Raw genomic sequence first — 27999 nt, forward strand, 5'->3', positions numbered from 1 at the left:
CAGTGGAAACAGTTTGACTGACGCCTTCTTCAGCAGTATTGGCCTTTTTACACAGTCACATTTCAGGGATCAGTCCTAAAAAGACCATCTAACTCAGCAGTTGATTTTATCACTCATTTCTTACTGATTATTTCCCAACTGGTAAAATAAATTCTCCTTCTTGCAACAATGAAGGAAACTGCACTGATCAACCAACAAGTTGCTGCCACCCTTTGACAATCTCCAACCACAAAGCCCTAAAGGTTTATGGCTACCAAGCCTGAGAGCAGCAAGTTGAGGTGCAGGTTGGTGTGCGGTCCAGAGTGGGGTGGTGGGGAACTAAGCCTGAAACAGAACTTGTCCTTTGATAAGAGAACATCCCAAATTGTGCTGGCTGGAACTGAGTCACCGATTGTCCTCCACAAAAAGTGAGTATGTTACATCGGCTGCTCTGTGATAAATTGATAGACGAGTTGTTTGAGCAGTTGAAGTTGAGAATGTTAAGATCTGTGGGGAGTCATCACAGACCTAGATAGTCATAAATATTTGTAAACGTCTGTCAGCATTTTTAACTCAAAGTATATCCCATTCCTAAATTTGTTACACTGAGCAAGTTCAGTGTGCACATCACTAAATGGTCAAGGGCCTCATCATTTGGACAATGAGGGATTCTGGTAAAAACATCCACATATACATGCAGTAGGTCTACACTGTAGATACACTTTATTTATATATAAATATATATATATATATAACAAGTCATTTTGACTGTCAGATGAGAATAAACCAAAAGTGAATTAAGACGAAATTCTTAAATCCTCTTTCCTCTGTCCCTTGTCTTTAACGTTAGGAAGTCATGAGAGACCAGACTGGCTATTTCTGTACTTCATGGGGGAAGTGTTACAGGGGTTGCGAAAGTTCCCTCTTTCCTCCCGCTGACAAAACTTCATGAAAAAAAAAAAGCACACATTTGCATAATTTCATAATTGCTGATTCTGAGCAGTAGCTGAAGCACAGCCTGTGGGGTCCTGCACAGGCCCTGTAAGAGGTGTGGGCGGTGCAGTGTGGCGATGGGCTGCCATGTGCAGCGCCCATCATCTTAACCGCAGTCACAGAATCACAGAATGTTTGGGATTGGAAGGGACCTCAAAAGATCATCCAGTCCAATGCCCCTGCTGGAGCAGGAACACCTAGATGAGGTTACACAGAAAGGCGTCCAGGTGGGTTTTGAATGTCTCTAGAGTAGGAGACTCCACAGCCTCCCTGGGCAGCCTGTTCCAGTGCCCTGTCACCCTCACTGAGAAGTTTCTTCTCAAATTTAAATGAAACCTCCTGTGTTCCAGTTTATACCCCTTGCCGCTTGTCCTATCATTGGTTGTCACCGAGTAGAGCCTGGCTGCATTCTTGTGACACTCACCCTTTATATATTTATAAATATTAATGAGGTCGCCCCTCAGCCTTCTCCAAGCTAAAGAGCCCCAGCTTCCTCAGCCTTTCCTCATAAGGGAGATGCTCCACTCCCTTAATGATCTTCGTGGCTCTGTGCTGGACTCTCTCCAGCAGTTGTTCAACCTGGCCAGGGTGGGCCAGCACAGAGGGTGGTGACAGCTCTGGGGCTCCCGCAGGCCACAGCATCGCCTGACAGCATGGCATCTCCTCACATCAACCATTTTGGACCCAGCTTTTACCTTTTTAGCAATTTTAGAATTCAATAATTTAGAGCTTGACCGGTTTCATGTTTTCTAGTACGTGCACAGATTTTTTTGGCTGGTGTGACGACTGCAACAGTCAGATTAGGAGGAAAAAAAAAAATAATAATAAAAGGCAGATAGACGCTTTACTCTTCAACGCCGGTTTAAAGAGCCGGGTTGCGATCCCACACACGGTCTCATCCACAGCAGCACCCGGCCCCGCTGCGGCCCGACCCACCTGTGCGGGCGGGGGACGGCGGCCCCGGCCCAGCCGCCTCCCCCCCAACACCGCGGGCGGGGCGGTGCCCTCTTGTCCGCTCCCTCGCAGCGGGACGGCCCGCGGCGCTGCGGCCCCCGCCCCGCCCCGGCCTGGCTCGGCTCGGCTCGGCCCGGCCCGGCCGGCACTCGGCGCCCGCCATGGCGGGGCTGTGGCCGGGTGATGTGGAGGAGCCGCCGCTGCTGGTGAAAATCGTGATGGCCGGAGAGTCCTGCGTGGGGAAGACTTCCATCGTGCGGAGGTACACGGAGCCCGGCTCGCCGCCCGCCGGGGCTCCCACCTCCTACCTGGCCACGATCGGTGAGTGACCGCGGGCCGGGGGAGGGGTCAGGCAGCCGGCCCTGCCGGCGCTCTCCCGCAGCCCCTGCCTGGCACCTGCCCGCGGCCCCCGGCTTGCCGCCCCTCAGAGCCCCGCAGCCCCTGGTGCCCTTCAGGCCGCCCCACGGCCGCGGCGAGCCGCCGGCTCCCGCAGCCTTCCGCCAAGCTGGGCCCCGCCGGCGGGCGGCTCTGTGGGCAAGTCCGCGCCCGCCCCACGCCCCGAGGGACTGGCGGGTGTCCAGCGGGCCGGCGGAGCCCGGGAGGCCGCTTCCCTCCCTCTCCTCATCCTTTCCACCCCCGGGAGCGCCTGGCGGGCGCAGGCCGCGGGTTCGCGTGTCGAACACGACCTTCCCGGCGTGGCAGCTCGGATCTGCCTGCCTCGGAGATCTCAAATCTCCCTCTCCTGAGCTGTTGAGTGTCTGCGGCCGCGTCTGGCAACTTAAACCGTTGCAGAGGTTTGCAGGGTGTCAGGAAACGTGTGTCTCTGTCTCCAAAAACTCACTGTGCTGGCTGTTGTGCAGTGTCCTTGCTGTTTGTCTGGGGCATTCAGAACCTACTTTTTTTCTTAAAAAAACTTAGGAAGACAACTTGTTTCCTGCTCGCTGTTATTTCCCATGACTCCAGACAGACACCTGAGTGCTGTACACTGGTGTGGCCACAGAGGAAACAGTATCTACCTCGAAGAGTTGTCTGGCATCAGTAAAATTCCCAGTGCCTTCGTCTTTCGTGCTAGAAAGGGGTTTAACTTTGTGTTAATAATTTTGATTGTATAAAGTCAAGGTGTTTTCTACTGTAGGTAGCCACATGTCGTATTATTAAGGCAGAACCACTGCTGTGGTTGAAGTAATTTTTCCTGCCAGACCATGTCAGGTTTGTGCTGCAGCACCACGCTGCCTTCCCCGACACCTCCACAGATGGGGGGTGATGGGCAGCTCCCCAGTGCTGTGGGACACCAAACCCACGCTGCCACAGGGAAAGGCAAGTTGACTGTCCACATGCTGAAAACAGGGTCATCCGCATAAAAACGTGTCTTGTGGGTGCAGTAGTTTGATTTGCTGTGGAGATTTTTCCAATTTCTGATTAAGAAATTTTCGGTTTTGAAAGTTTGCATATGTGTAAGATTTTTTTTTTTTTTCCGTTTTCTGTGCTCTTGAAGAGGAAGTTTAAGTGTGCACAAGAAATTGTATATTCCTGCATTTGGAATATGCATGGCTCTTGTATATATTTTTCAGTGTGGAAGGAGTTGGCTTAACTGAATAAATAACAGGTAGTAGCTGTGGCAGCCAGGGAATATTTAATGTACAGGAGGTGAATTGGCCTGCCCACATGAGAACACCTGAACTTGAACCACTTTTTATTTTCTTGCCAACTCTTGCGAAGCAACATTTGAAACCAACATGAACAAAAAGGGAGGAAGGCAGCTAGCAGTAAAGTCGTGACATTGATCCTTTTAACAGGCAACTTGTTACCAGGCTTAGCAAGGAGTCCCAAAGAATGACTGTGAAAATAAACATCAGCTTTGTTGATGGGTTTTCTATAGGAACATAGGATCCTGACTGTGAGGTTATTCTTTTGAAACAGAATTTCTTTTAATTAATTCCACTGCAGAGTTAAGAACTCTTGTATGGTGATGATGTTAAGAATATATTGTCCAAGTGATGGGTTGTAGTTAAGGTAAAATAGTTTTGTGACTGCTGTGGACTGAGATTAACGTTATTAGATTTATTACTGTTCGTGAAACCTATTCTTGAGACATTTAAAAACTTTTAAAACAAGTGTTTATCAGAAATGTAAATGAGTCATCCAAATATTGTATTTGTTACCTGAATGTGATTTTTAAAGCTCTTTCTGAAATACCATGTTCCATTTAAATCCAATTTAGGAGGCGTTTTAGAGCTTAGACTTCTAGAACGAATGAGATTGTGAGTGATGGCTTCCGAAAGAGTCGTGTTGGAAGCAGAAGTTTCTTTTTCATGAAGACAGCCACAACTGAGAGCATGGCCTATAAGTTGTGGCCCATAAGGGTGCAAAGGAAAAAGACACAATGATTTTTCTGTTTGTGATGTCTTTTCCCTCTTCGTTGACACCATCAGAACAAATAACTGCTTTCATCCAGATGCCTGTTTTATATAAACTCAAATGATTTCTGTCGTGCAGCCGATTGAATGCTCAGCTGTTGTTGATTTTTCACCCTACCTGTCCAGCTGAAATAGTGAACTGAATAGAGGTAAGATTATCCAGGCTGTATAGTCTCTCAGCCATCCAAGTTCCCTGAAAAAATCATGTGCCACCTCCTTCCCTAGTGGCAAAGGGTTGTAGGCACAGAAGTTAAAAAGTTGTTGAAAGTCTCATTTCTGTGTCATCATGAATCACAGGGCTGTGTTACTAGGAAGAATCCTAGTGTTATTGCAGGGGAAAAGCAAACAAACAGAAAACCCCAAACATTTTGTAGTAGGCTCCGGTAGTAGTCAACATCTCTAAAATTTTGTATTTTATGAAAAAAACCAAACAAAACATCCACAGTAAATTTTCATTGACAGCTTTTTATGCAGCATTTGAACACTCAAGGCTGGATACCCTTCCTCCTCTTCAATTACACAGTTTGAGTGAATTATAAGCAGTTACAGCTTTCTAATTAAACTTATATGCATCATAAGGCAGATGCACTGTATTATGGATAGACTATAAAGAAGAAATGTTTTTGTTTAAACAATGGCATTGCATATAAAGCCATAGAGAAAGTTTATGAACAAAAAAACCCCTTGTATACAAGTGAACAGGACTGTCATCTCGCACAATGTGAGGTTGTTATTTTGCTGTATTAACAGTGGCTGTGGTCCTGCAGCACACGTGTTTTCTGTGAGAAACATTTCTGTGCAGGTCTGAGTCCTCCCAGATCAGTCACAGTTGAAAGTGGTGCAACTCCCACTTCAGGAATTAAAAAGAACAAAAGATAATTTTATTTTGACTTTTCCTCAAAAGAAAACATTTACTTTTTAATGCCTGTATTTAAAAAGAAGACTTATTAAGAATGAAGTTGCAAATTCAAGTGATTTACACTTTTGTTTGTAATGTGCGGTGAATAAGAGAACCAATTCGGAAGTCTGTGTAGATTCCTTGATACTCACTTTAGAAGAAAATAGAGTTAATTGACAAAAGTGAACTATATTGAAGGTAAATAGGTCCTGTGTTAACAACAGTAGTAGCAGTCTGAGTCTTTATTGTTTGTGTGTGAGGTTGTTCACATTTGTTTTGTATGTGTTGGGTTTTTGTTTGCTTGTTGTTTTGCTTGTTTTTTTTTTTTACAAGGCTGGATTTTTTGTCACTCTTGATTTCCTAACTAAGCATCTTATCCCATGAGTTGCTTTTTTTTTTACCAGATGGTAATTATCAGTACTCGTGTCTGCTCAGATACCAGTTCGCTTCATATATTCCTTGACATGTACAGGGAAAGAGTCTGACTCGAGTACTGCACCAGCTGCTTGTAAGGCTTATGTACACACAGGAGTAACACAATGGAAATGGAACTTGCAGCTTCAAGCTGGGCACTTGCCCAGCTTGAGCACAGGGGTTGGTACCAACTGCTTCTGTGTCTCCAGCATTGAAGAGGCTGTAGGACAGTAAGAGGGCGAGGTAGAACCTGTACCTGGGCATCCACCACCCTCTGTCTGTGCTGTCAATACTGCATCCTGCTAAGCTGCTCACACTCGCATTTTCGCTAGGTAGACTTTTTTTTTTTGAGCATTTTATATCAGGAACTTGCCAGCTATGTTGGGGTGAAAAGTGTGTTTTGATTTTCTAGACCTCTTTGAAGAGGACTTTTGCAGATGGACGGAGACTATTTTATAGATATTGAAGGAGGAGATGGGCAATTCACATCTGAATTCCCCTGTGGATGACGATTTTATAGAATCATTTCAGTTGGAAGAGACCCTCAAAATCATCGAGTCCAACCATAACCTAACCCAACTCTAGCACTAAGCCATGTCCCTAAGAACCTTGTCTAAATGCCTTTTAAACACCTCCAGGGATAGTAACTCAACCACTGCCCTGGGCAGCCTGTTCCAATGCCTGACAACCCTTTCCATGAAGAATTTTTTCCTAATATACAATCTAAAACTCCCCTGGCACAACTTGAGGCCATTTCCTCTTATCCAATCACTTGTTACCTGGCAGAAGAGACCAACCCCCTCCATGCCACAACCTCCTTTCAGGTAGTTGCAGACACTGATAAGGTCTCCCCTCAGCCTCCTTTTCTCCAGGCTAAACAGCCCCAGTTCCCTCAGCTGCTCCTTGTGAGACTTGTGTTCCAGGCCCCTCACCTGCTTGTTGCCCTTCTCTGAACTCTCTCCAGCACCTCAATGTCTTTCCTGTTGCGAGGGACCCAAAACTGAACACAGCATTCAAGGTGGGGCCTCAGCAGCACTGAGTACAGCAGGACAATCACTTCCCTAGTTCTGCTGGCCACAACTGTTCCTCATCAGACTTGTGCTCCAGACCCTTCACCAGCTTTGTCACCCTCCTCTGCACTCTTTCTAGTACCTCAATGTTCTTATGATGAGGGGCCCAAAACTGAACACAGTATTCAAGGTGGAGCCTCCCAAATGCCGGGTGCAGTGGCACAATCACTTCTCTTGTCCTGCTGGCCACGCTATTCCTGATACAAGCCAGGATGCTGTTTGCCTTCCTGGCCACCTGGACATACTGCTGGCTCATATTCAGCTGGCTGTCAATCAGTACCCCCAGATTCTTTTCCATGAGGCAGATTTTGGTGCTTTTTAGACGTAATTGTCTTTAAGGGACTTCAGTTCTAATATGGGAATATTTATTAATCTCACGACTATAGAGTTTGAAAATAACAACTAGAATTTGAACTTGTAGCAAACATACCCATTCTTAGTTTTGTTTGACAGGTAAAAAGAAGCAGGTACAAGCTGTTGCATTCAAATAACATTTATCTCAAGAGTGGTAATCAATGCTCTCTTTGTTATGTTGATCGTGTTATATAATACATGAACCTAAAAGCATCTGAAATCTGTGAGCTGTCTTTGGCATTGTATTTCTCATTTTTCTTCTGTGTCTTTCCAACTTGCTAAGTTTGCTGGAAATTTCATATAAATACATGAACAATTCATGCATGCAGAACATATTGACTTCTGTTTTTCACTAACATTCATTGACCTTTTAGGTCAATACATTTTGAAGTTAACTTAAGAAGTCAATAAGCCTCATTTTAATTTAGATTAAGTTTTAGTCTGATTCAGCACTCTGCTTCCCCTTTTATAAATTAAGAAAAAAAAAAGGCTTATAACATTTTATTATTAAAATGTATGTCAAATAAGAAATGTTTCCTATAGGTTTTGGAATCCCTGGCTGGATTATATGTTTTTGCTGTATTCTCAATGCCCCATTTGTAAGTGACATTCCAGCCTCCTACTGCCTACTCTGTCCTTCTCAGCTGCTCTAACATCAATTGTAGGAAGTGATACAGATAATTAAACAAAACCATGTGAATTTCAGGAGCAAATGTTTTCCATCACGTTGGAATTTCACCTTACATGAGCAAATTTGACTGAAATTACATTTCCAGCTGACATTATTAATTCCATCAAGGAAGCTTTGCGTAATATTAATTACAGATACCAATTATATTATTTCATCTTTCCATTGGAGCTTCAATAAAAAATCATCAAGTGAAGGACGTGATTATCATAATAATTTAAAAAATCCACCTGAACTCTTTTACCACATACACACAAAAATGTGAATAGCAATGGAATCATGCATGTGAGAGCGTACTTGTCAAAGTTTTGTGCACAATACCTCCGTCAGTGAAAAGGAAGGGAGCATTTCCTATACTGCGTTTTTGGTTTACTGCCATGGATGCTTTCCTTTGATAAAGCAATTGGCAGACAGATTCTTACAGAAATCAGTGCAGTTGTATTAACTTAATTTTTTTCTTTTTCGATCTGTTTAGTTCTTTCAAATGACATTGCTACTGGTGAAAAGCCACTCTGAAGTCATGTTGTTTAGACGTATTTCGACCTTACGGAATTTTGACCATGCAGTATGGCCAGCTGTCGTAATGTCACCTTCACTTAATATAATTGACAAAAATAGCCTTATTGTTTTTCAATGCGGATAAAAAATGAGGAGATAAATCAAGCGGTATTTCAAATTTCAGCAAGTAATTAATTGGGAAAAAAAAATGTTAACTCTGAGGAAATGTCTCACACTAATGTAGCAGCTGATAGCCGGCAAACTCTGATATTAAAGATTTGAGCTTCAACAACCCATAAATCCAGGTATCATCTATCACATTTGGAGTACTCATTTGATAATATAATAAAGGAAAACACTATAATTTATAAGGAAGGTATCTTTGAGGAAAGATATGTAGTGTATGTAGAGACAACATTCTTCAGTGATTTCAAGTGCTAGTGCTTGATTTTAGCATTAGCACTCTGGATCTGAGATACACAGTGATTAAGGCTGTAGAGACAATCCTCTTCATTTTGTATCAAATCCAGTGTATCTTTATCTTTGCATTTAACTAGTACAACTAATTTTTGTTCATGTAACTCTAGATATTTTATTTTTTTTTAGGGATTTGGAAGTAAGGACAGAGAAATGGTGTTGCGTGTGCAACAGCTTTGTGAGCATTTCTACCTGCCCACTCATAACTGCGATGATGTTGTGATGAAACTGAGAACAACTGAAGTCACCAGTTTATTTGCCAAGTATTACTGTGCACAGGCCATGAAACTGCTGTCATGTCACTAACCAATTCATGGAAATATCTACATGTAGTTTCAGAGTATCTGCACCTTTGCTTTGACCTGCCCTTCCATTGTTTTGTATTGGCATTGCTTTGTATTGTAGTTGTGTGATGTACTGGCACATAGTTGTTTTCACCATTGAATAATTTCCTTTTACAACTTCCATCTTGAATGTGTATGACTGGCTAGTTACTCTTTATTTGATATAGTTCCTTTTCACTTTCTGTTTGAAGTTGCATGATAACTAGAGCTCAGAAACAATCTTCAAAGGGAATCCATGTTAGCACAAGAAATGTTACAGATTTTCTTCTTGCTTCTAGGCATTGATTTTAAAGTAAAGCCAGTAACGTTTAATGGTACAAGAGTGAAACTTCAAATATGGTAAGTTTTAATTTATATCACAAGTGAGAGCCAACTAAACTACATTACAGCATGAAAAATCTCATCTGCTTTTAATTGTGTGTCTTCCTAAAGTGCAATTTTTCCTAATAGGTAATTTAAAAAATTGAATTTGGACTAGGGGAGCATATTTTTTGCAGCAACTAATGTAAGTCAAAAAGAGGGTTGTGGCTAGGTTGCTTTAACAATAAAACTTGCAGCATACAAACATTGCAGATCTACGATCTGTATCAAGTATATTTAATTGTATAGAAACATTGAGGGAAGTGATAAAGCAAGAAAATTTTACATTTCATTACCCGTCAAATGCATGGTCAAAAGGCTCACTGAGAGAAAGCTAGTAAGATGAATATTTGGGAACATACGCTATATTTTTTGGTTTTGAAGTTTTTCTAAAAGCTGTATAGGGTTACTAACAGACATCTCTCCAAATATCAAGCATGAAGGTAGTCCAAATTTACCAATATTTAACTTCTCAAGGAGTAACTCTGTACATGAATTGCTTACCAATATTAATTCCGCGGTTATTCCATCTCAGGTTTTAATACAGAAGTCTTAGAGGATTGTTGACAGCTTTCTTGAGGCATAATTGTGTGTAGGAATCTCTGCATCCCTGTGTTTTATGGCTTTTTCCCAAAGCCTGACTTCTGTCTACACCAGCTTACTATCTGAGTCACAGTTTACAAAGGGCTTGTCAGAATATGGGTTGTCATCTGATTTCTGCAGTGCTTGCACTCCAGATTTTATTAATCACCTAAGGTATACTGATCTTAATGATTATGTATATAAAGAAGCAACAGTGGACTTCAAGTTACACTCAAACTTCAACCACTGGTTTAGCTTCCCTAGTATGGCTGTATTGTTCAGAATAATTTTCCAGTGTATTTCTTTCACTGCTGTATCGGGCACCCTGATTTTTTCATCCTTATCTTGCCTTGTTCCTTTCATGCTAGGCTGCACCATTGAAAATTTTGACAATGCTCCTTAAAGTGTTTTTTCTTGGGGATTCTGCAATTTGATAATCTTTTTTTTGTTTGTGTGTGTGTGGTTTCTTACAATTTCTTTCAGGGATACTGCTGGACAGGAACGATTCCATACACTCAGTACTAGCTATTTTCGTGGCGCACAAGGCTTTGTTCTTGTATATGACATCACAAATCTGGACAGTTTTCAAAGTATAACAAGCTGGATGAGAGACATACATGAGGTAAATATATCTAACAGTGATTGATCTCTTACTGAAAGTAGTTGATGAGTTACTGCAGTTAATATTTTAAATGATTGCATGCGATTAATTCTTGTTCCTTGAGCTTTATGTTTCTAAACAGAATTCGTTACATGTAACACAGCACACAGTATGATAGCAGGATTACTGTTACCTGAAACTGGAATACAGTGTAGATTATCTGGGACAAGCCCATGATGATGCAGAAGTGTTTTCTGAAGTACATTTAAAATGTAGCTTCCAGTCTGGTTTTGTGCATGCAGAGTTGCGGGTACTGTTGTCACTGGTGTGGCTGTGCACAAACCAGTCTCCATGAGCTCATCCCAAGATTTTAGTTGGCTTCCACATCAAAGTTGCATATCACAGCCAGTGACTTCCCTTTTGTAATTGCATTACTTTAGTGTTCTTACCTCATCCCAAGAATCAAAAGAAACAAATCCAATTAAACATTCTCTTTGTCCTTGCTGGATATTCCCTTTGAGAGGGTGGTTTCAAGAGGGAGGAAGTGGGAGAGGAAAGGGAGAATCCATTTGTGGTGGCAATGAATTGTTTAGTTTGCTCAACTGCTCATGGTACTGCAGCCAGAAACACGTGCTCTCATGCAGCGTAAGAAGTGATTCAACAGCTCATGGCTGCCAGACGGGGAGTATTCCCACCTCCCTTCCTGCTCCTGAACGTTGACTCCCACTGTACTGCTTCTGGAGCTTGTCAGAGCCCTCTGAGGTTCACTCTGACTTTCTGATGTGGTAGAAAACTAACACAGCAAAACCAGTTGGATGGTTTTCTGCTCTGTCAATGAGTTTAAGAGGGTCATAGAAAGGTCTGACAGTTACTGGGATTGGAACAAGGTAAACAGGTAGGAGTAGGAATGAGAAGAACATGTGAGAACGATGTGAGGGAAGAACCAGGGAGGCAGCAGTGGATGAGTCCTTAGACATCAGGTCATTCAGCTACCTGTAACTGTGTACCCCGAGTCTTTCTTGCTAGGTGTCTCTTGATGTGTTCTCTGTTAGGCAGAGACAAGTCAGTTTTAGAACAGAACAGTTCAGCTAGAAGGGACCTACAGCGATGACCTAGTCCAGCTACCTCACCACTCCAGGGCTGACCAAAAGTTAAAGCATGTTGTTAAAGGCTTTGTTCAAATGCCTCTTAAACGCTGACAGGCTTGGGGCATTGACCACCTCTCTAGGAAGCCTGTTCCAGTGTTTGACCATCCTCTTGGTAAAGAAATGCTTCCTAATATCCAGTCTGAACCTCCCATAGTGCAGCGTTGAGCCATTCCCACATGTTGTATCGCTGGGTACCAGGGAAAGGAGCTCAGCACCTCCCCCCACCCCCCACTTGCATCCTCAGGAAGCTGCAGAGAGCAATGAGATTGCCCTAAGCAGCAGCATGGTGTGTAGTTAGCACACTTGAGTAAGTTAGTATGCTTGTGTAAGAATCCAAGCAATTTGGTGCTCTTCGTTGGTTAAAATCAAGTAAACATGCAGGCAGTTTTTGTAATACTCTGTGAATTGGTAGGAATATTATATGATGGATGGAAGAATTCATCTTAGGAAGGAGGACTTGAAATAAAACCATAGAATGCATCCTTTTCTCTCTTCACAGCTACTGTGTATGGATGAATTAATGAACTACACATGGTCATATATCCAATAATATATACATAAGATACCTTATGGTAAATCATTACATTTACATTACTTAAGTATTAAGAATATTACTATGGTGACCTAGTATGTCATTATCCTTGATCTTAGAGCCATTTTGAAAGTTTAATGACAGCAGAGCCTAACTTCACTAATGTATCACAAAGGAAATTTGATGATACAATATTCTTACTGGCTTGTCTGCAGACATTTCTGACTAACACACGTGTTTTATTACTCCATTAAGGAAAGTGTGTGCCCTTCTCCTGTTAGGCAAACTAACAGAAGTCACAGAATCGCAGAAGCTCAGAATGGTTGGGGTTGGAAGGGACCTCTGGAGATCATCTAGTTCATCACACCTGCTAAAGCAGGTTCACCTAGAGTAGATCGCACAGGAATGTGTCCAGGTAGGGTTTGAATGTCTCCAGAGAAGGAGACTCCACAGCCTCTCTGGGCAGCCTGTTCCAGTGCTCTGGCACCTTCAAAGTAAAGAAGTTTCTCCTCATATTCAGATGGAACCTCCTATTCTTCAGTCTTTGCCTGTTGCCCCTCATTCTATCTTTGGGCACCACTGAAAGGAGTCTGGTCCCCTCCTCCTGACACCCACCCTTGAGATATTTATAAACATTGATGAGATCCCCTCTCATCCTTCTCTTCTCCAGGCTGAACAGACCCAGCTCTCTCAGTCTCTCTTCATGAGAAAGGTTCTCTAGGCTCCTAATCATCTTTGTAACCTGCTGCTGGACTCCCTCCAGTAATTCCTTATCTTTCTTAAACTAGAGAGCGCAGAACTGGACGCAGATGTGGCCTCACCAGGGTAGTCACAACTAGATATGCCACTGGTTGTACAGCTTCATGGTTAGCTAAGATTTAACTCATCATACAGTATGACAGTAGGTTTACTGTTATCTGAAGCTGAAAATGTAAATTATCCATATATATCCATTTGTATATATATATGCAGATATCTATCTATCTGGGTTTATTATTATATATAAAATATGGATCTGTCTCCACACTGCTTCCAAAGGGGTCATTTTGTCCTGCCATCTTTAATTAGATCAACAGGATGGTTGATTCAGTGGGCTACAGTGCAGAACCATAAACACAATGAAAGTATCAGGACCATATGGCTAAGTGGGAGGGAGGGATGGGACCAGCTCTTGTAGCCACCATGCAGGCTTAGATCTGCTCAAATCAATCAGGAAATCACACCTACACAAGCCTGTTTTCGTGACACTTCAAAGCTTTTGTGTAAACATACTCAAGCTATTAATATTTAGACTGTTTAATTTTAACCCCTGAAGGTATTTTGTTTGTTTGAAATGTAAAAAATGGAAAAATACTCAATTTAAAACAATTTCTGGGAATGTGAATTGCATGATTGATTGTACTAATCTCAAAACTAGCAATTAGTGAGTGTTGTAATAGAGCTAGATAATAATAAAAAATTTAATTTGATCCTAGTGGGATATCAATTTCTGAAGTGTCTTGGTGAAAATATATGGGGCCATTTATTGCAAAAGAACTGTTTTTAAGCAATAGCTGTTAAAACACAGGACATTTCATTAAAATTAATTACTTACTGGAGGTTGGTGACATTCCCTGCGTTTGCTTTGGTCTGTGAATGCAAACCAGTATTTAATTGCCGACCAATGCCCAGTATCAAAGTGGCTGTTGCCACAGCACCCTTTAAAATATGCAAGTGTAGAAAAATTAAATAAAATTTATGAAGAGGAACAGATACAGGTTTCATTAAACACCAGACTAATAGGTAACGTAGAGTTTGTACCTGAACCAAACAGAATTTTTTGAGACAACTCAGTTATTATGCTCTTATTTTTAAACTTCCTGTTTAAAATCTCCATGTACACAGAATTAAAAAGAAAAAAAAAAATCTATTCAGTGTGCTACGCTATTTTTACAACAATTAAAATAACAATCTAAGCAATTTAGCATTCCTAAAAACCCCATTGATTTTATAAAACTTGGCCAGTCAGTGCTATTACAATCAGATTACCAGTAATGTTCTCATTGTATTTCAATTACTTTAAGTGTGTAATACAGCAACTTTCCTATTACAAATGAATTATTGTTCAAGCAAGTTCAAGACATAAATATGCTGCCATATCTGTATTGTTGTAAAATTTGTATTCAGAATTAGAGGATACTAAGTAACATGACTGTACTTAAAAAGCTTACTAGAAAAATATACTTGCAGATTAATATCTTAGGATATTATTGGCAAATCCAGTACAGGTATATTGGATTTGTAATGCACTCATTATGAGCATGATAATTGCAGGAAAATTACTTTAGAACCTGAAACCATTCTTTATTTGCAGGGCTGTGGTCATGTCCAATATATTAAGGTGTTGCTCCTGTCTGCTGACATAGCTTTTAGCTATTGTGTGCAGCTGTTCTGAAACGCTGACTCTGTTTGGCCTTTAAAAATTAAATACAAGTAACTGTGTACCAAATTCATTTGCAGAAACTGTTCTTTCCACGGTATTTTGAACAAGATTCCAACTAACATATTGGTAAAAGTTCCTTACAATAGAGAGGTCAGATGCTCAAACAGGTGCCCAAAGAGGATCTGGAGACACTTGAAACTTGATTCAACAGGGCCTTGAGCAACAGGACCTGACTTTGAAGTTGGCACATCTTCGAGCGGGGGTTAGACCACATGACTTGCAGAAGTCCTTGCCAAACTAAATCACTCAATGATTCACGCATGGCATCTAGGTCTCCAAAAACTTTTGACGTAGATGGTAGGTACTAGTTTTCTTTTAAATACATCAGATTGGTTTTCATTGTGCTGATCACCTGGTGTGGCCATGAAGCATTGGCAGTTTCTAACAATTATCTCTGTGCTGGCAATTCTCTGCTAGCACAGAATTTTTTGCATGGAGAAGATAATTTCATTTTCTTATGCAGTAGGAAGTCTTGGTGACATAATTTAGTGTTCTTGGAGTACATTAATTTTCTCTTTGTACTACCTGAAGAAGTGATCCCACAGACAGGGTATGAAATGTAAGTGGGTGTGTTGGGTTACTGCTGTTTTTGCAGTGTGTCTTTTCCTGATTCTGTTCATCTGATGCACCTGAGAACTGGGATACTGGACTGTCTTTTGGTGGTTCTGCATCATACTTAAATAAAAGCAGCACAGCAAACTGCTTTACAAATGTAAGTTAGTTTGACTTCACACTCTTCTGAGCTTTTCTTCCTGAGATGGGAAAGCTGGATCTAATTGTTCCAGTTCATAGATGGATTTGTTGTTGTGGCTCTGATTAGAACTGAAAATTCTTGTTCTTGTCACTTTACTAAATTGGTTTATCTCTAATTCCAAATTGATTTCAGGATAAATTGCTTTATATCTAGTCATGTCTAAGTTTGCTAATAGGCAAACAAATTCTGTCGTTCATTTATTTCCACTGAAGTCCTGGAAACTAGGCACTTGTAACCGAAGTCATAAGGTGGCACTTAAAATATATATAGAAAGAGACATGTATGGGAATCATAATATGAACAATACCCATGTGATGCTGTCAGAGTCTGTGAGGACAATGTATTTCTAACAAATTACTCTTCATTAATGTTATACAAAGGGTAAGTTTCTAGTGTCATTGCCTAGTGAGTAGGAAGAAGAAACTTCCCAGCATTATGGCCTTTCCCAGCTCTGCCTTCATCTTGCTGCATGACCATGTGTATCCTCTTCAGATCCGAAAAGTTATGTTAATGCTACATTTCTTCCTCAAAAACTAACTAATTAAGTGTTACCATAGTGTATTTGTCAGGTATGGGTTCTCAATTTCACTGTTTGGACCTCCAAACAAACTTCTGTTCCCTCTTCAAACCTTAATCAATGAGCATCAAAGTCATGCAGCCCGGCACAGCTGCACCCTGGAAATGTGGTGGAGGGACAAGTCGGTGATTCTGTAAGGTCTCCCACTGAATAGACGGCTTTATGCAACAAGAAGTCTGGATGAGCTGGTCATCACAGTTGGTTTGCTGCAGGGGAGGCTGAGGCCAGCTGTGCATGGTAGGGTCTGTGTTCACCATTTAAAAAGTGAAGTTTTTTCCAATAACCTGTAGGTACAAATGTGACATCGTTCTCTTTTAATAAAGGTGTCCATGCTACTTTTGATACTTGCATGAACTCACGGCACTTCTGTGAAATAGTTTCCTGGCAAAATGAGAACAACTGCAGAAAAACAGACCTAACATTTAGGAAAAAAACAAACAAGCAAACATACAAAAGAGACGAGCAAGATATTTTCCATTTTTGCATTTTTGATTTCTGTGTTGATAGCCACATAGTGGAGCAGTGAGGAGGGTATTTATTTCCCTGGCTGGGTGCACAGGCTGGGTGAAAGCTGAGCAGCAGGGTAAGTAGTGAAGGGCAGGTGGTGGCACCACTGCGTTTGGGACTCTGGGGCTGCCCAATCCTCTGGCCTCTGATCTCGGCGGCCAGGTTCCTGCCACTGCTGATCCAGCTGCTGGGGAATGCAGTGAAGGTAAAAAACCTTTTTGCAGAAACCTGGTGATTCCAAGCTCTGCCAAAGGCTTCAAAAAACTTGGTCAGTCTCAATAAATCTCTTGACTCCAAGTTTTTGAGAGAAATACAGTGTTGTTATTTCCTTTTTGGATGTTTTTTAAAAAAAATAAGCTAGGTTTTGTCCAAGTTCAGATTATCCTTATTTTATGTTTTAGTAAAATGTGAACTTTGAAATGTTAAAAGCAGAAGAAAAACTGAGGAGAGTGAATAAAAAATCTGGACATATTTTTGAGATACCAAAGCAAAACGCTTATTTTTATTTTTTCTTACTTCGCAAAATTTTTTTTTTTTTTTTTTGCCTTGATGAAATTGATGAAATTTTTAATAGTATTTTTCCATGACATAGGAAAAAAAAATGTTTCCTGACTCTATTAGCTTAGTCAGTGCTGACTTGCATAACAGCATCTTAACAACTGTAAAATAACCATTCGCTTTTTAGCTATAGATTTTGCATTTTGAAAGCTTATTCCTTAGCTATAAATAAAAGAGAATGGAAATACAGAGTGAGCTTTTGGAAGCACTGAAGAGCTGTATTTTTGGCCAATTCAAATCAGTGTACCTCTGCAGTTTTTATGCCAACTGAGCGCATGGTCAAACCACTGCCTAGTCATATTGACTTAATTTTTTAAGACTTCATAATAAGTTTTCAGAATTTAAAACAGACATCATTTTGGTGTATAGTCTTTAGTTTTCTAAAAGTAAGAAGCTGCAAGGTATCATCTTTTAAAAGGGAGCACTTTCAGTACTTTGGTGGAGGGTCCAGTCAAATTGCAAATACAGTATTACATTATATGGATGTAGAAATAATAGTTATTTGCCCAAGTAAATACTTAGTGATTGATAATACTGATAAATGCTGAAAGACCTGGTACCTCTAGCCTTCTTAACATTTTGTTATTATTTGAAGCTGTTTAGAAAAAACTTTCCTATTGCAAAAATGGGTGCTGTTTGTACAGAAATGAAGTTACAGAATGAATGTCATGGTTTTGTACGTACGGTGTGCAAGTATTTGCCTTTGACCTTTTACTTCAGAGCAAAATCAAATGTCACTTGTAAAACCTTCAGCTGCATACAGTTGTCTTCCAAATAAAAAGCTGATTATGTGGTGAGATGAAATAGTCTATTTACCCTATTTTAGGGGCTGATGTATGTGAGTTTATGTAGGAGAGCCATTGACCTTAATGAGTAAAGCTGCAACACATTCTGAAACAGCCAACATTTTGGTCTATTAATCCAGGTTAAATTAATTCATTTGTACTCATATGTTGAGCTTACTTCATTTTAATACTACATTATCTTGAACATCAACTGTGGGTATGAAATGAGATTAGCTGACTCTAAAACGAGTGGATTAAAAAAAATGAAATAGTGTTCCTTAATAATAAATTGTGCCTACTGCTGTACTCTTCAAATGAGGCAACTTAGTTGTAAAAGTGCAAATAAGCTGAAAATAATTATTCTCTCACCTTTAATGAATAGAGGTTTTTCTTTGCATTTCTCTGAAGGGAGGGATGTGTGTCTGTGTGCATGTGTGCGAGCTCTGGGGAAGAGGATTATGCTTGATTTTGTCTATGGCAAAGTTATAAAATTAAGACTTTGACAGAGATCAGAGATTTCATCGGTGTCCCTGCAGAGAGAGCTGCAGCCTGAGACCAGGTGTTTTTTGAGTCATCGGAGAAGCTGTGTGAACATGTATAATACTTTCAGAATATAAGCTATGGGATCAGATCATGTTAGCTTTAATTGTCTCTAGATTGACACCCTCAGGTTCCTCCATTTAAGCATCAACAGTAGTATTAAATATTATTTTCACAACAAATGTCATTTTTCAAATTCCACATGCTGTTGCAGAACTGTTCCATTTCCTAGTCATTATTCCAGACATGTATAGTTACAATGGTTTATCTTAAAATAACACTGATATAAAGCATCCAGTGAATTTCACAGTCATCATGTACATAACTGGATTAGTGGAACGAAGGATGGAGACAAGGTCAAAAAGCTAGATTTTTCTTCCTTTTGAAATCAATGAGCTTTTAAAATTTTATTTCATTAAAATCTATTGCCTTCTTCCAAGTGTCTTGGAATAATCAAACTTTTATGTTGAGTTTGAACGCTTTGAATGTAATTTTACTGTCTGTGTGCAGAAGTGAAGCACAAAGAGGTGCTCTTTCAGGTGCAGCAAATTCCTTCCTTTTTGCTTGTGCGTGCTGGATGTAGACCAGACTAATATGCTAATCCACCAACCCATTACTTTAGGGAGGGCAGTGCCTGTGAATTTGGGGCATTTCCAGTCACTTTAAAGCCTGAAGATGGAGCATTCATCAGAAGATGGTGCCCATGCACCATATACTTTATATCTTATGAAAGGGATTGCAAATCATGCCCTGCACTTGTAAGCATATTTTTTTCCTACTCTTTGCAATCTTGCTGTTTTCCAATCCCAGCAACTGATGGAAAGTACCTCCACAGATGAAAAGGTCAGGACAGAATTCAGCCCTTACTTTCAAGGAAATAAAGTTTTGAAGGTTAGTGTGAGCTGAAGCTGAAGGGCTTTTGTTGTTTGCTTTTTTTCTTACTTGATACTTTATTAATGCCATTTTCTCTTTTAGAAAGCAGGTGATGAAGTGGACGTTATACTGTTAGGCAACAAGTGTGATAAGGAGTCAGAACGTGTAGTTCCAAAACAGAAAGGAGAAAAGGTATCATTGTTACTTTCTCTGGGTTCTCCTAAGTTTCTTAGTATGTGACTGTAAGGATTTCCAACAATTCTATTAGGAATTGCTTCAGAAGAATGGTTCTGGAGTTCTGGAGTGCAGTGAGGTTTTTTGTTTGATTGATTTGTTTTGATGGTTTCTTTGGTTGGTTGGTTGGGGGGGGGAAGGTTGGTTGTTTTGTTTGTTTTTTAACATGTGAGCAGAAATACATTAAGTAATTCCTAGCTGATGTCCTTAGAATACTGCTTTTTATTTTAAAGGTTTAAATGTATTTTAAAAGTCTTATGTGTTACGATAGAAATCTTATATTTTGAATTAAAACTAAAAATATTTTAGAATCTGTATTTTCAGAGTACTGTTTTATTGTGGAATACTGAAATGTAATACATAATACATTCTGCCTCATTTTTCTGATACCACCCATCAATGGTTTTTTTGCTACAGTCTGAATATAAAGGACTGTTCTGGCAGCCTGTGCACAGTGGTCTGTGTTGTCTGTGAATAGCCCTAAATAATACTAGACAGGTACATTTAGGAAACATCCAGCTCCCCTAAATCTAACTGTGTATGGGTTGTGCAGCTGAGACTACAGTAGGGTCCATACCTGCTGCCCACATGTAGGGGAAGAACTGGTGTTAACTGGGGAGTGCTGTTTTAAAGACAATGGCAAATTGCATCCATGGGGAACCAATGAGGAAATCCAGGAGCCATCATGTTATGGTAGAAGAAACTGTGATAATGACTAAATGTTGCAGGAGAATGTGTCCTCTATACCAGTAAATTTTGCAAATGCAAACTGTGTGCATCTGTTGTCTGGAATTTGAAATGAGCTCTTCTATTATGCTTTTGGGCATGGAGAGTCAGGCAGGATGTCTTGTGTTTTACGAAAAGAACACTGATAATTTCTTACTAATTATATAACCCCAGATTAAGGAACTTTAAAAAAGAACATTGCATGTTCAACAGCATTGCAAATGGAAACTTTTGAAAATTCATTGTTGATATACAAGACACTTTCAATGTCAATGTACTATACCTGTGTACAAGGACTAAGGTTGCTGAAAAATAGCGTATACTCTCAAAGGATACACTGTCAGAAATCTAAAGAGTCACTGGATGTGTGTGCACAAGAGGGCAGTAGCAGGGTTTTGCATATGGTATTAACTGTGACATTTTCTGACTTCTGTGTACTTACCCATGCAATCAAAATTTGTCTTAAGGCAGTATTTTTTTCAGGAACAAATCATTACATCCACACCAATGAGTCTGCTTTCTAGATTTCTCCTGTGTTTTGAGGCAACTCTTCAGTTATACTATTTATTTTTCTTAATGTGATTTACAAACGCTAAAGAATGGAATGGAACCAGCTAGAGGAAGATGCCATTATCAGAGAGCTAAGAGAGCAAAACAGTTTGATACTAACTCTGCCACATTATAATTCATACTTACATATTTCATATTACCCTGTGAGTATGAGCTGTAAGTGTTGTTCTGTTCAGAGTCTTGCAGGAAAAGCCCCTGGATTCCCTGGGAATCTCTTAACCTATGTTGGCGTTTTTGTAACAGTGTGTTGTAAATAAGTGGCCGTTTTATACCACTTTATAGACTAGTTTAGCTCTGATAAATTTGTTTTGTAATTATATAATTTTGATCACTCAGAAATGGATATATTTAATTTTACTACTATGAAGTATTTTCTTGTATTAATAGTTTTTCCATTCACTTTGAGAAAACTTTGAACTCAACCTTCTTGGGCTCCTCCTTTCCCCTCCACCAAAAACATTATATTTTTCTCTGAAAAATAAGTTAAACTTTTGAAGGTGATACGACTTGGTAGAATGTGGCCGTTTTTCTCCTATCAAATCTTTCTAAAAGAGAGAGCCAAGTAGAATATTCTTCCTTTTATTTTTTTTGCTTTTGCTATCTTCTTGTAAATGTATTTAGGTATTTTATTTATTGATCCATTCAAGATGCTCTCAAAGGCAAAAAAAAACAAAAACAAAACCAAAAAGTAATGATTTGAATGTGCTTTCCTAGTTTCTTAATGAAGGGGAGTAGCCAAAGCCATGTTCATACTTCCAAGTGTGCTTTAACACTGGATTGTTGTGGGGTTTTTTTTATCTAGCTACATTTTTAGAGGACTTGCTTGTCACAATATTTACTAGTATGCAAGCTGAATTGGAATAATATATACATTAATCTTCTTTGACTGATATTGTGCACATACAGAGAAAATTGGGTTGCATTGATAGGTGTAGTGGGCAATATAGTAACATGATACAGAGAAGTCTGAAGTACTCAAGGTTATTTTATTTTGTTTTGTTTAATTTATTTAATTTATTATTATTGTTATAATAATTCAAGTAACTGCAAGTACTGGCATGGTCTGGGAAGGAGCATATCAGGCAGCAGTGGGAAAGCATTGGATTAGAAAGTGCTAGGGAAGTTGAATGCATCCATAGACACGATGAAGTTCACCCAGTTGTGTTGAAAGAGCTGGGCAATGTGACTGCAGCCACCGTCAGTCAACTCTGAATAATTGTGGTGGTTGGGAGAGATCCTTGTTAACTAGAAGATGCCAGCATGACACCCATTCTTAACAAAGGCAAGGAAGGGGGCTCATGGAGCTATAGTCAGTCAGCCTTGCTTCAGTCAGTGGAAGGATCGCGGGGCACGTTGTCATGAAATCCTTTTCCAAGGACATAGAGGACACAAAGGTAATCTGGAATAGTCAAGAGGGCAGATTGTGCTTCACCACCCTGGTTGCATTCTGCAATGCCAGGAAGTGACTCTGTGGACAAGGGAATAGTGGTGGTTGTGATATATCTCGATTTTAGTAAGGCTTTTGTCACCCTCTCCCATGGCATCCTCACTTGGAAGCTAGGAAATGTGGGCTGGGCAAGTGGACCATTAGACGGACTGAAAATTGGCTGGACTGCCAGAGGCAAAGGGTAGCAATTGAAGGCTGCGTGTCTGTTTTTTAGCTAGTAATGAGCAGAGGGCATCAGAGATGTCAAGTGGGGCTCACGTTCAACATCTTCATCAGTGATCTGGCTGATGATACAAGGAGACTTACATGTGACATGAGGTGGAGGGATGTGACTGGCACACCAAATGGGAGAACACCAGTTCTGTAGGACCTTGATAAACTTGAGAAGTGGGCCAAGAGAAACAGCATGAAATTCAGTAAGAAGTGCAAAGATTTACACCTGGGATGGAGTTATCCCTGGCATGAGTCACTGCCCTGCTGCAAAGGACCAGTGGGTTACAATGAACACCAGCTTGAATACAAGTCAACGGTGTTCTCTCATTGCTTAAAAGCATGCTGGGCTGCATTAGAAGGATAAAGGACTGTAGATCTGGGAGATTATTACCCCCCTACTTAGTGCTGGCAAATCCACATGGAATGTTGTGTCGAACTTTGGCTCTCCCATTTCAAGAAGGGTGTTGAGAAACTGCAGAGGGTCCAGCAGACAGCTGCGAAGGTGACTGGGGTCTAGTACTGCTAATCCATGAGGAGAACTGGGGGAACTGGGTGAAGAGGAGGCTGAGGAGCAGTAATTGGTCTAGAGCAATTTAAATGTCTCTTCTCTGTAGAGACAAACCATAAAGCAAGGGGCAGCAGACACAAGTCCTGGCTTGGCAGATTCAGGTTGGAGATAAGGAGAACCAGTTGCACTAGAAGGGTGATGTAGCCATGGCAGGGGGTCTCGTAAAGGTTACGGAATCTCCATTGTTGGCAGATTTCAAGACTCAGGTAGGCAAAGTCATGGCTGCCTCCATATTGTCTGGACGGTAGCTCCATTTCAAGAGGGGTTATATTTTCAAATGATTTCTGTGATTCCATGATTCAAACAATTTGTGTTCATCAGATTTTGTACATAGGTAGCCTCTAGGAATCTGTTACATGACACAAGAAAAAAAAGAAGAGTATTTAATAGTAGATTCTGTGTACATTACAAGCTGCCAACCAGTCTTCTCCACTTTATTAGCTCAGTATTTTTTTATTACCTGTATTTTACTTTATGAACCATTATGCATCATTGTTTTGCACTGGGACCTGCCAGTAGTCCAGTGATCTTAACTTTCCATAACAAGTTGCTGCAGTGCCGAAAACAGGTCATAGCAGTCAGCTGGAGTTTTAGAAGCCCTTATGAAGGTGTCTGCTTTAAGAAACAGTCCAGATCTCATCTTGATTTTTGAAATTACATTTTCTTTTAGCATTTTGGAAAAGAAACCATTGTGCTTACTTTTAATCTACCTTTAATATAATCTTTATTATATTTTGACTAGAACTTTGAAGTCCAGTTCTTGTACCTTCATGCCTGATTTTGGAATTTTGTTATTTCTAGAGCACATTGAAAGCAAACATAACTGCCAACATTAGACTTTTTATCCTAATGGAGAGCCTTCCAAATAAATCATTAAGTGGTCAGTAATTACAGGATTTTCTGTACGATGTAAGCAGTATCTTCTTTGCCTGCATTTGTCTTCTCCAGTTGTGTACTGAGAAGGAATCTATTGCAAAGGGAATAAATAAACTCTTCTGCTATGTTCTTTTTGCAGATACTATTCCCACCTTGGCTCCCTCCCTTGGGAGGCAATGATGCAACTGGTTTTCTCAATGTATTTAACTGTATAAATTAGAAAAAGTTTAGGACCATGCCAGTATATCTCCAAGGTGTCTATAAGGGAAATTCACTGGAAGTAAGAGAACATGAAAAAATAAAATAAAATCAACCAATGTAAAGTGTATGCTGCCCTTTTCGTCGAAGCATTTTCTCTCTTCTCCTGCTACCAAAATAGGTTTTCGCATACATATCTGTTATTTGTTTGCCTATTATCATTGTGCTTCTCTCTCTCTCTGGTAAAAAGGAGCATCTCTCTTTTTTTTTTTCTTTTTATGTTTCATCATGCCTTTCTTTCTACAGTTTTTGTCATATTTTTATCTATTATTTTCTGCAGGCACTCCATTAGTTTTCTCTGAATAATTGCCTAGGAGACAGTTCATTTTCCAAATAAAACATTGAGAACAGACTCACTAGAGTTTATTCTTCTTATTTGCAAGTAAAGATAGATTAAAAAAGCTGTTCTGAAAATGCAAAAAATTAAGAAGAATGTTGTAAGAGTTACCTGAATTTTATAAACTGAAGATAAATATAGAGTACTTTACGGAGCTGACATTTACTAAATCAGTGTTTATATAGCATGTTAGAAGCTGTCCACCTCCATATCTCTTGCTATTACTATTAGGAAGTGGGTTGTTTTTTTTGCCTGAAGACTGTTCATCCCATTGCCTGCGTTTGTTTTTCAGCTTGCTTGGGAACATGGAATACCCTTTTTTGAAACCAGTGCTAGAGATAATGTGAACATTGAGGATGCATTCACAATCTTGACTAAGGAAATACTGGAAAAGGTAGGCTCCTTTTCTGAGTAGAAAGAAAATGGGAGATTTTTCTTGGCAGATTGGGTAGACAAGGTTGTAAATACAGAAGAGGTTTAGCAAAGCATAGGCAATGTTGGTTTTGCATCATGGAGTTAATATTTTGAGGGCATCTTGTAGCTGTAGACATAGAGGAGGAATGCGGGAGACAAGAATTGTGGGATAAGAAAACAACAGAATTGGGGAGCAGGTAAAATACAGTTCAGGGAGAAGGTGAAAATTCAGGAAAATTGCATTTGTGGCTTTCCTTCCCATGCTTTTCTTCAAGGGACATGTTAGCAGCTCTAGAGTAGTTCCACTTCTGTGCCAGAAATTCCCTTTTATGTAGGTTTCTGCAGAGTATGCACACTGTGAAGATGCTACATGCTGATGGAATGAGCGGACCTTTTATGTTCAGCAGTCAAATGCTTTATTCAAAGTTCCTAGTTGTTTGTTTGGATGATTTACGCTTGTGCTTTTGAAGTTATTAGGACCTAAAAAATTGAGTTAATTAGTGGTAGAATCTCTATTTTAGCTGTCAGAGCCAGTATCTCTAACTACCTCAAGTGTGTTGGCTTAAAGGTCCTTACTCCTCAGAGTTGCAATACTTTTGTAGGACTGAATTATTGTTAATTAGCTTTGAAAATGTTTTGCATCGCAATTTATTTTTGGACAGTAGAATATTATTTCAGACGTTAATGGATGTTCTTCATGCACTGCATTATCATTGCCATTCATCACCAATATTAGTTATACAAAACTAACCTTCCATTCCGAATACTCGTGGACTTATAATAAAGATAAATGAGCAAAATTACTGACAAAGTCACACGTTGCAGTGTTTTGTAAGTAGCCATAGGGAATGGTCAGAATAATAGCTCAGGGTTGGACTGCTTCTAAATCAAGGTCTTGTTGTATTATACAATAACATAAGCTATAGTTGGTTATTTTGGGCCTGGGAGGGAGAAGCTTTTGATTGCTTTAGCATGAAAATGAAGCTCAACAACTCAACAGTCAAATGTCATTTAGAACAGGAGGGGAGTGGCACTGAATAGCTGGTGGAAAGTCTCAAATAAGATAACTCTGATTTCTTGTAAATGAAAAAGACATTGTCTACTGCAAATAGAGAATGTATTTGTTAGTGTGAAGCATGAAAACTACAGAACAGTAACTATGATTATAACTTCTGCAAAGACAAATATGTGTTAAGCGAGCATTTCTGCACAGTCTGTTTGGGTAAGATCTGAGAGAAGCCTCTCCAGCGTGCAAAAATTATGTTTGGGTATTTCTCACATTAAGGTTGCCCGCATTTATTTTACTTTAAGTGGAACTTCAGTATTCCTACTCATCTTCGTGAAAATTCATGGGTTTCGTAGCGTGGACGTGCAAACAAATTCAGACCATGTTGAAAATATTACACTGCTGCATGGCTTGAACTAGAACTGCTTGAGAATACAGTTGTACACTCTTTGTGCATGTATGTGTGTTTGAAAAGTATGTCCATGAGAATTTGTCAAGTTTGTAGTAACATTTCACCTCATCTATAAACGTTTACAGTCCATCATGGGGCATCAAGTGCCATTACTTTGATGTATAATTTGCCATTTTTAGTGAAATGCGTTTGTCGGTTTAAACAAGGACTCCTTTAGCCAATTGGATTTGCCAATGGCCTGATAAGAAGGAGTTCACAGTAAAAAAAAATAAGACTACCATACAGTTTCATCATGGTTTTCAGGTTTGACAAAATAATTTGCTTATTCACAAAGCTGTGAAATCTGCATGTAGTGCTTGAATTTAACTTCGACTAACTGATGAAATTTTGGAGAAGGGAAGATGCAGTAGAAAGTGTGACTAGTAGCTGTGAAAAATGACATGATAAGTGCCAGTCTGAGATCAAGTTCAGTCAAACATCCAATACGTAGTGGTAAAATATGCACTTGATGATTGTAAAAAGGAGATTCAGCTTTACACAGTGTTTTGGCCTGAGACACCTGTGTCTGAGGTAGCAGGATATCAGGGCCTCCCATACTTCTGCCATAGGACCACCTGCCCCAGACTGATGAGATGCTTCAGTGGAAGTGTGTCATTGCTTTGCCAGTCCCACATGGGAAACTCATTTAAGCAGCACCCTGGAATAGTGTATTATGGCCATGCTTTGGGGAAGTATGTGGAGGTCATTCAGAAGTAAGATAGCCTAGGCAGGGCAAGCTGGCTGGCAGTAGACTGTTTTCAGATGCATTAGTCTGAGGCAATTAGGATTTTTCTATACACACTCTTGTTCACCATCTACTACAGGCATTTCTTTATTAACTGCATCTACCTAAAATACTCCTGTAAATGGGGAAGATCAGTGTCCAAACTTAGAGAGCTCATACAGGAGTAATCAGCTTGATTGTTTTGAAATTTAAAACAAGTTGTGGTTCAGTGGAAGACTGGGAAAAAACACATTCAAATATGTCAGACATAAAAACCAAAACTAGGCAAACAGCCCCAGTTTGCATTGTCATTATTTTGTGCTTCATTTTCCTGTCTCTTGTGGTTTTACTTCTAGTGGGCCTAAGGGAGAGAGAAGACTTCCATATCCCAGCGATTCAGATAACTAAAGCACTGCTTGACCTTTCAGATATTATCTCAGCCATTCTGTGCTGGGTCTCAGTCCTACAGTTCTAATTTATGTGGATAGTCTCATTAAAACAGTTGGATTTTATCTGATGGCTAACGCCAGTAACAGCTAAGGAGGCTTGTTTGGACATGTTGACAAATAACAACAGTATTTTATTTATTCATGAGTCTTGTGAGTCTCAGATATGCTTAAACCTGTTCATTAATAGATGGCAGCTGTTCCTTAACAATGCTTCTGGTTGCCAGTGAACTATTTGTCCTTCTGAGTCAGTCCTCAAAAAACAACCAAAACAAAAAAAAATACCACCCAGAATGCAGTTAATATTTGCACGTTTGTGTTGTTTGGTTTCATGGCGGATGAGC

General features: G+C 39.9%; 1 protein-coding gene across 2 annotated transcripts in view; it reads left to right on the forward strand.

Moving 5' to 3' along the window:
- Nucleotides 1-2033: 2033 nt before the first annotated feature.
- LOC136097694 (ras-related protein Rab-10-like) overlaps nt 2034-27999 on the forward strand; it is a 33702-nt gene continuing 7736 nt past the window's right edge. For both annotated transcript variants that reach the window (XM_065830375.2, XM_065830374.2), the window contains exons 1-5: nt 2034-2247; nt 9365-9425; nt 10512-10650; nt 19488-19577; nt 24907-25008. In XM_065830375.2, coding sequence (XP_065686447.1) covers nt 2088-2247; nt 9365-9425; nt 10512-10650; nt 19488-19577; nt 24907-25008 — 552 coding nt within the window. In that variant the 5' untranslated portion in view covers nt 2034-2087. The remainder of the gene's footprint in view (nt 2248-9364; nt 9426-10511; nt 10651-19487; nt 19578-24906; nt 25009-27999) is intronic.

Source organism: Patagioenas fasciata, chromosome 2, assembly GCF_037038585.1.
Source record: "Patagioenas fasciata isolate bPatFas1 chromosome 2, bPatFas1.hap1, whole genome shotgun sequence".
NCBI lineage: Eukaryota > Metazoa > Chordata > Aves > Columbiformes > Columbidae > Patagioenas > Patagioenas fasciata.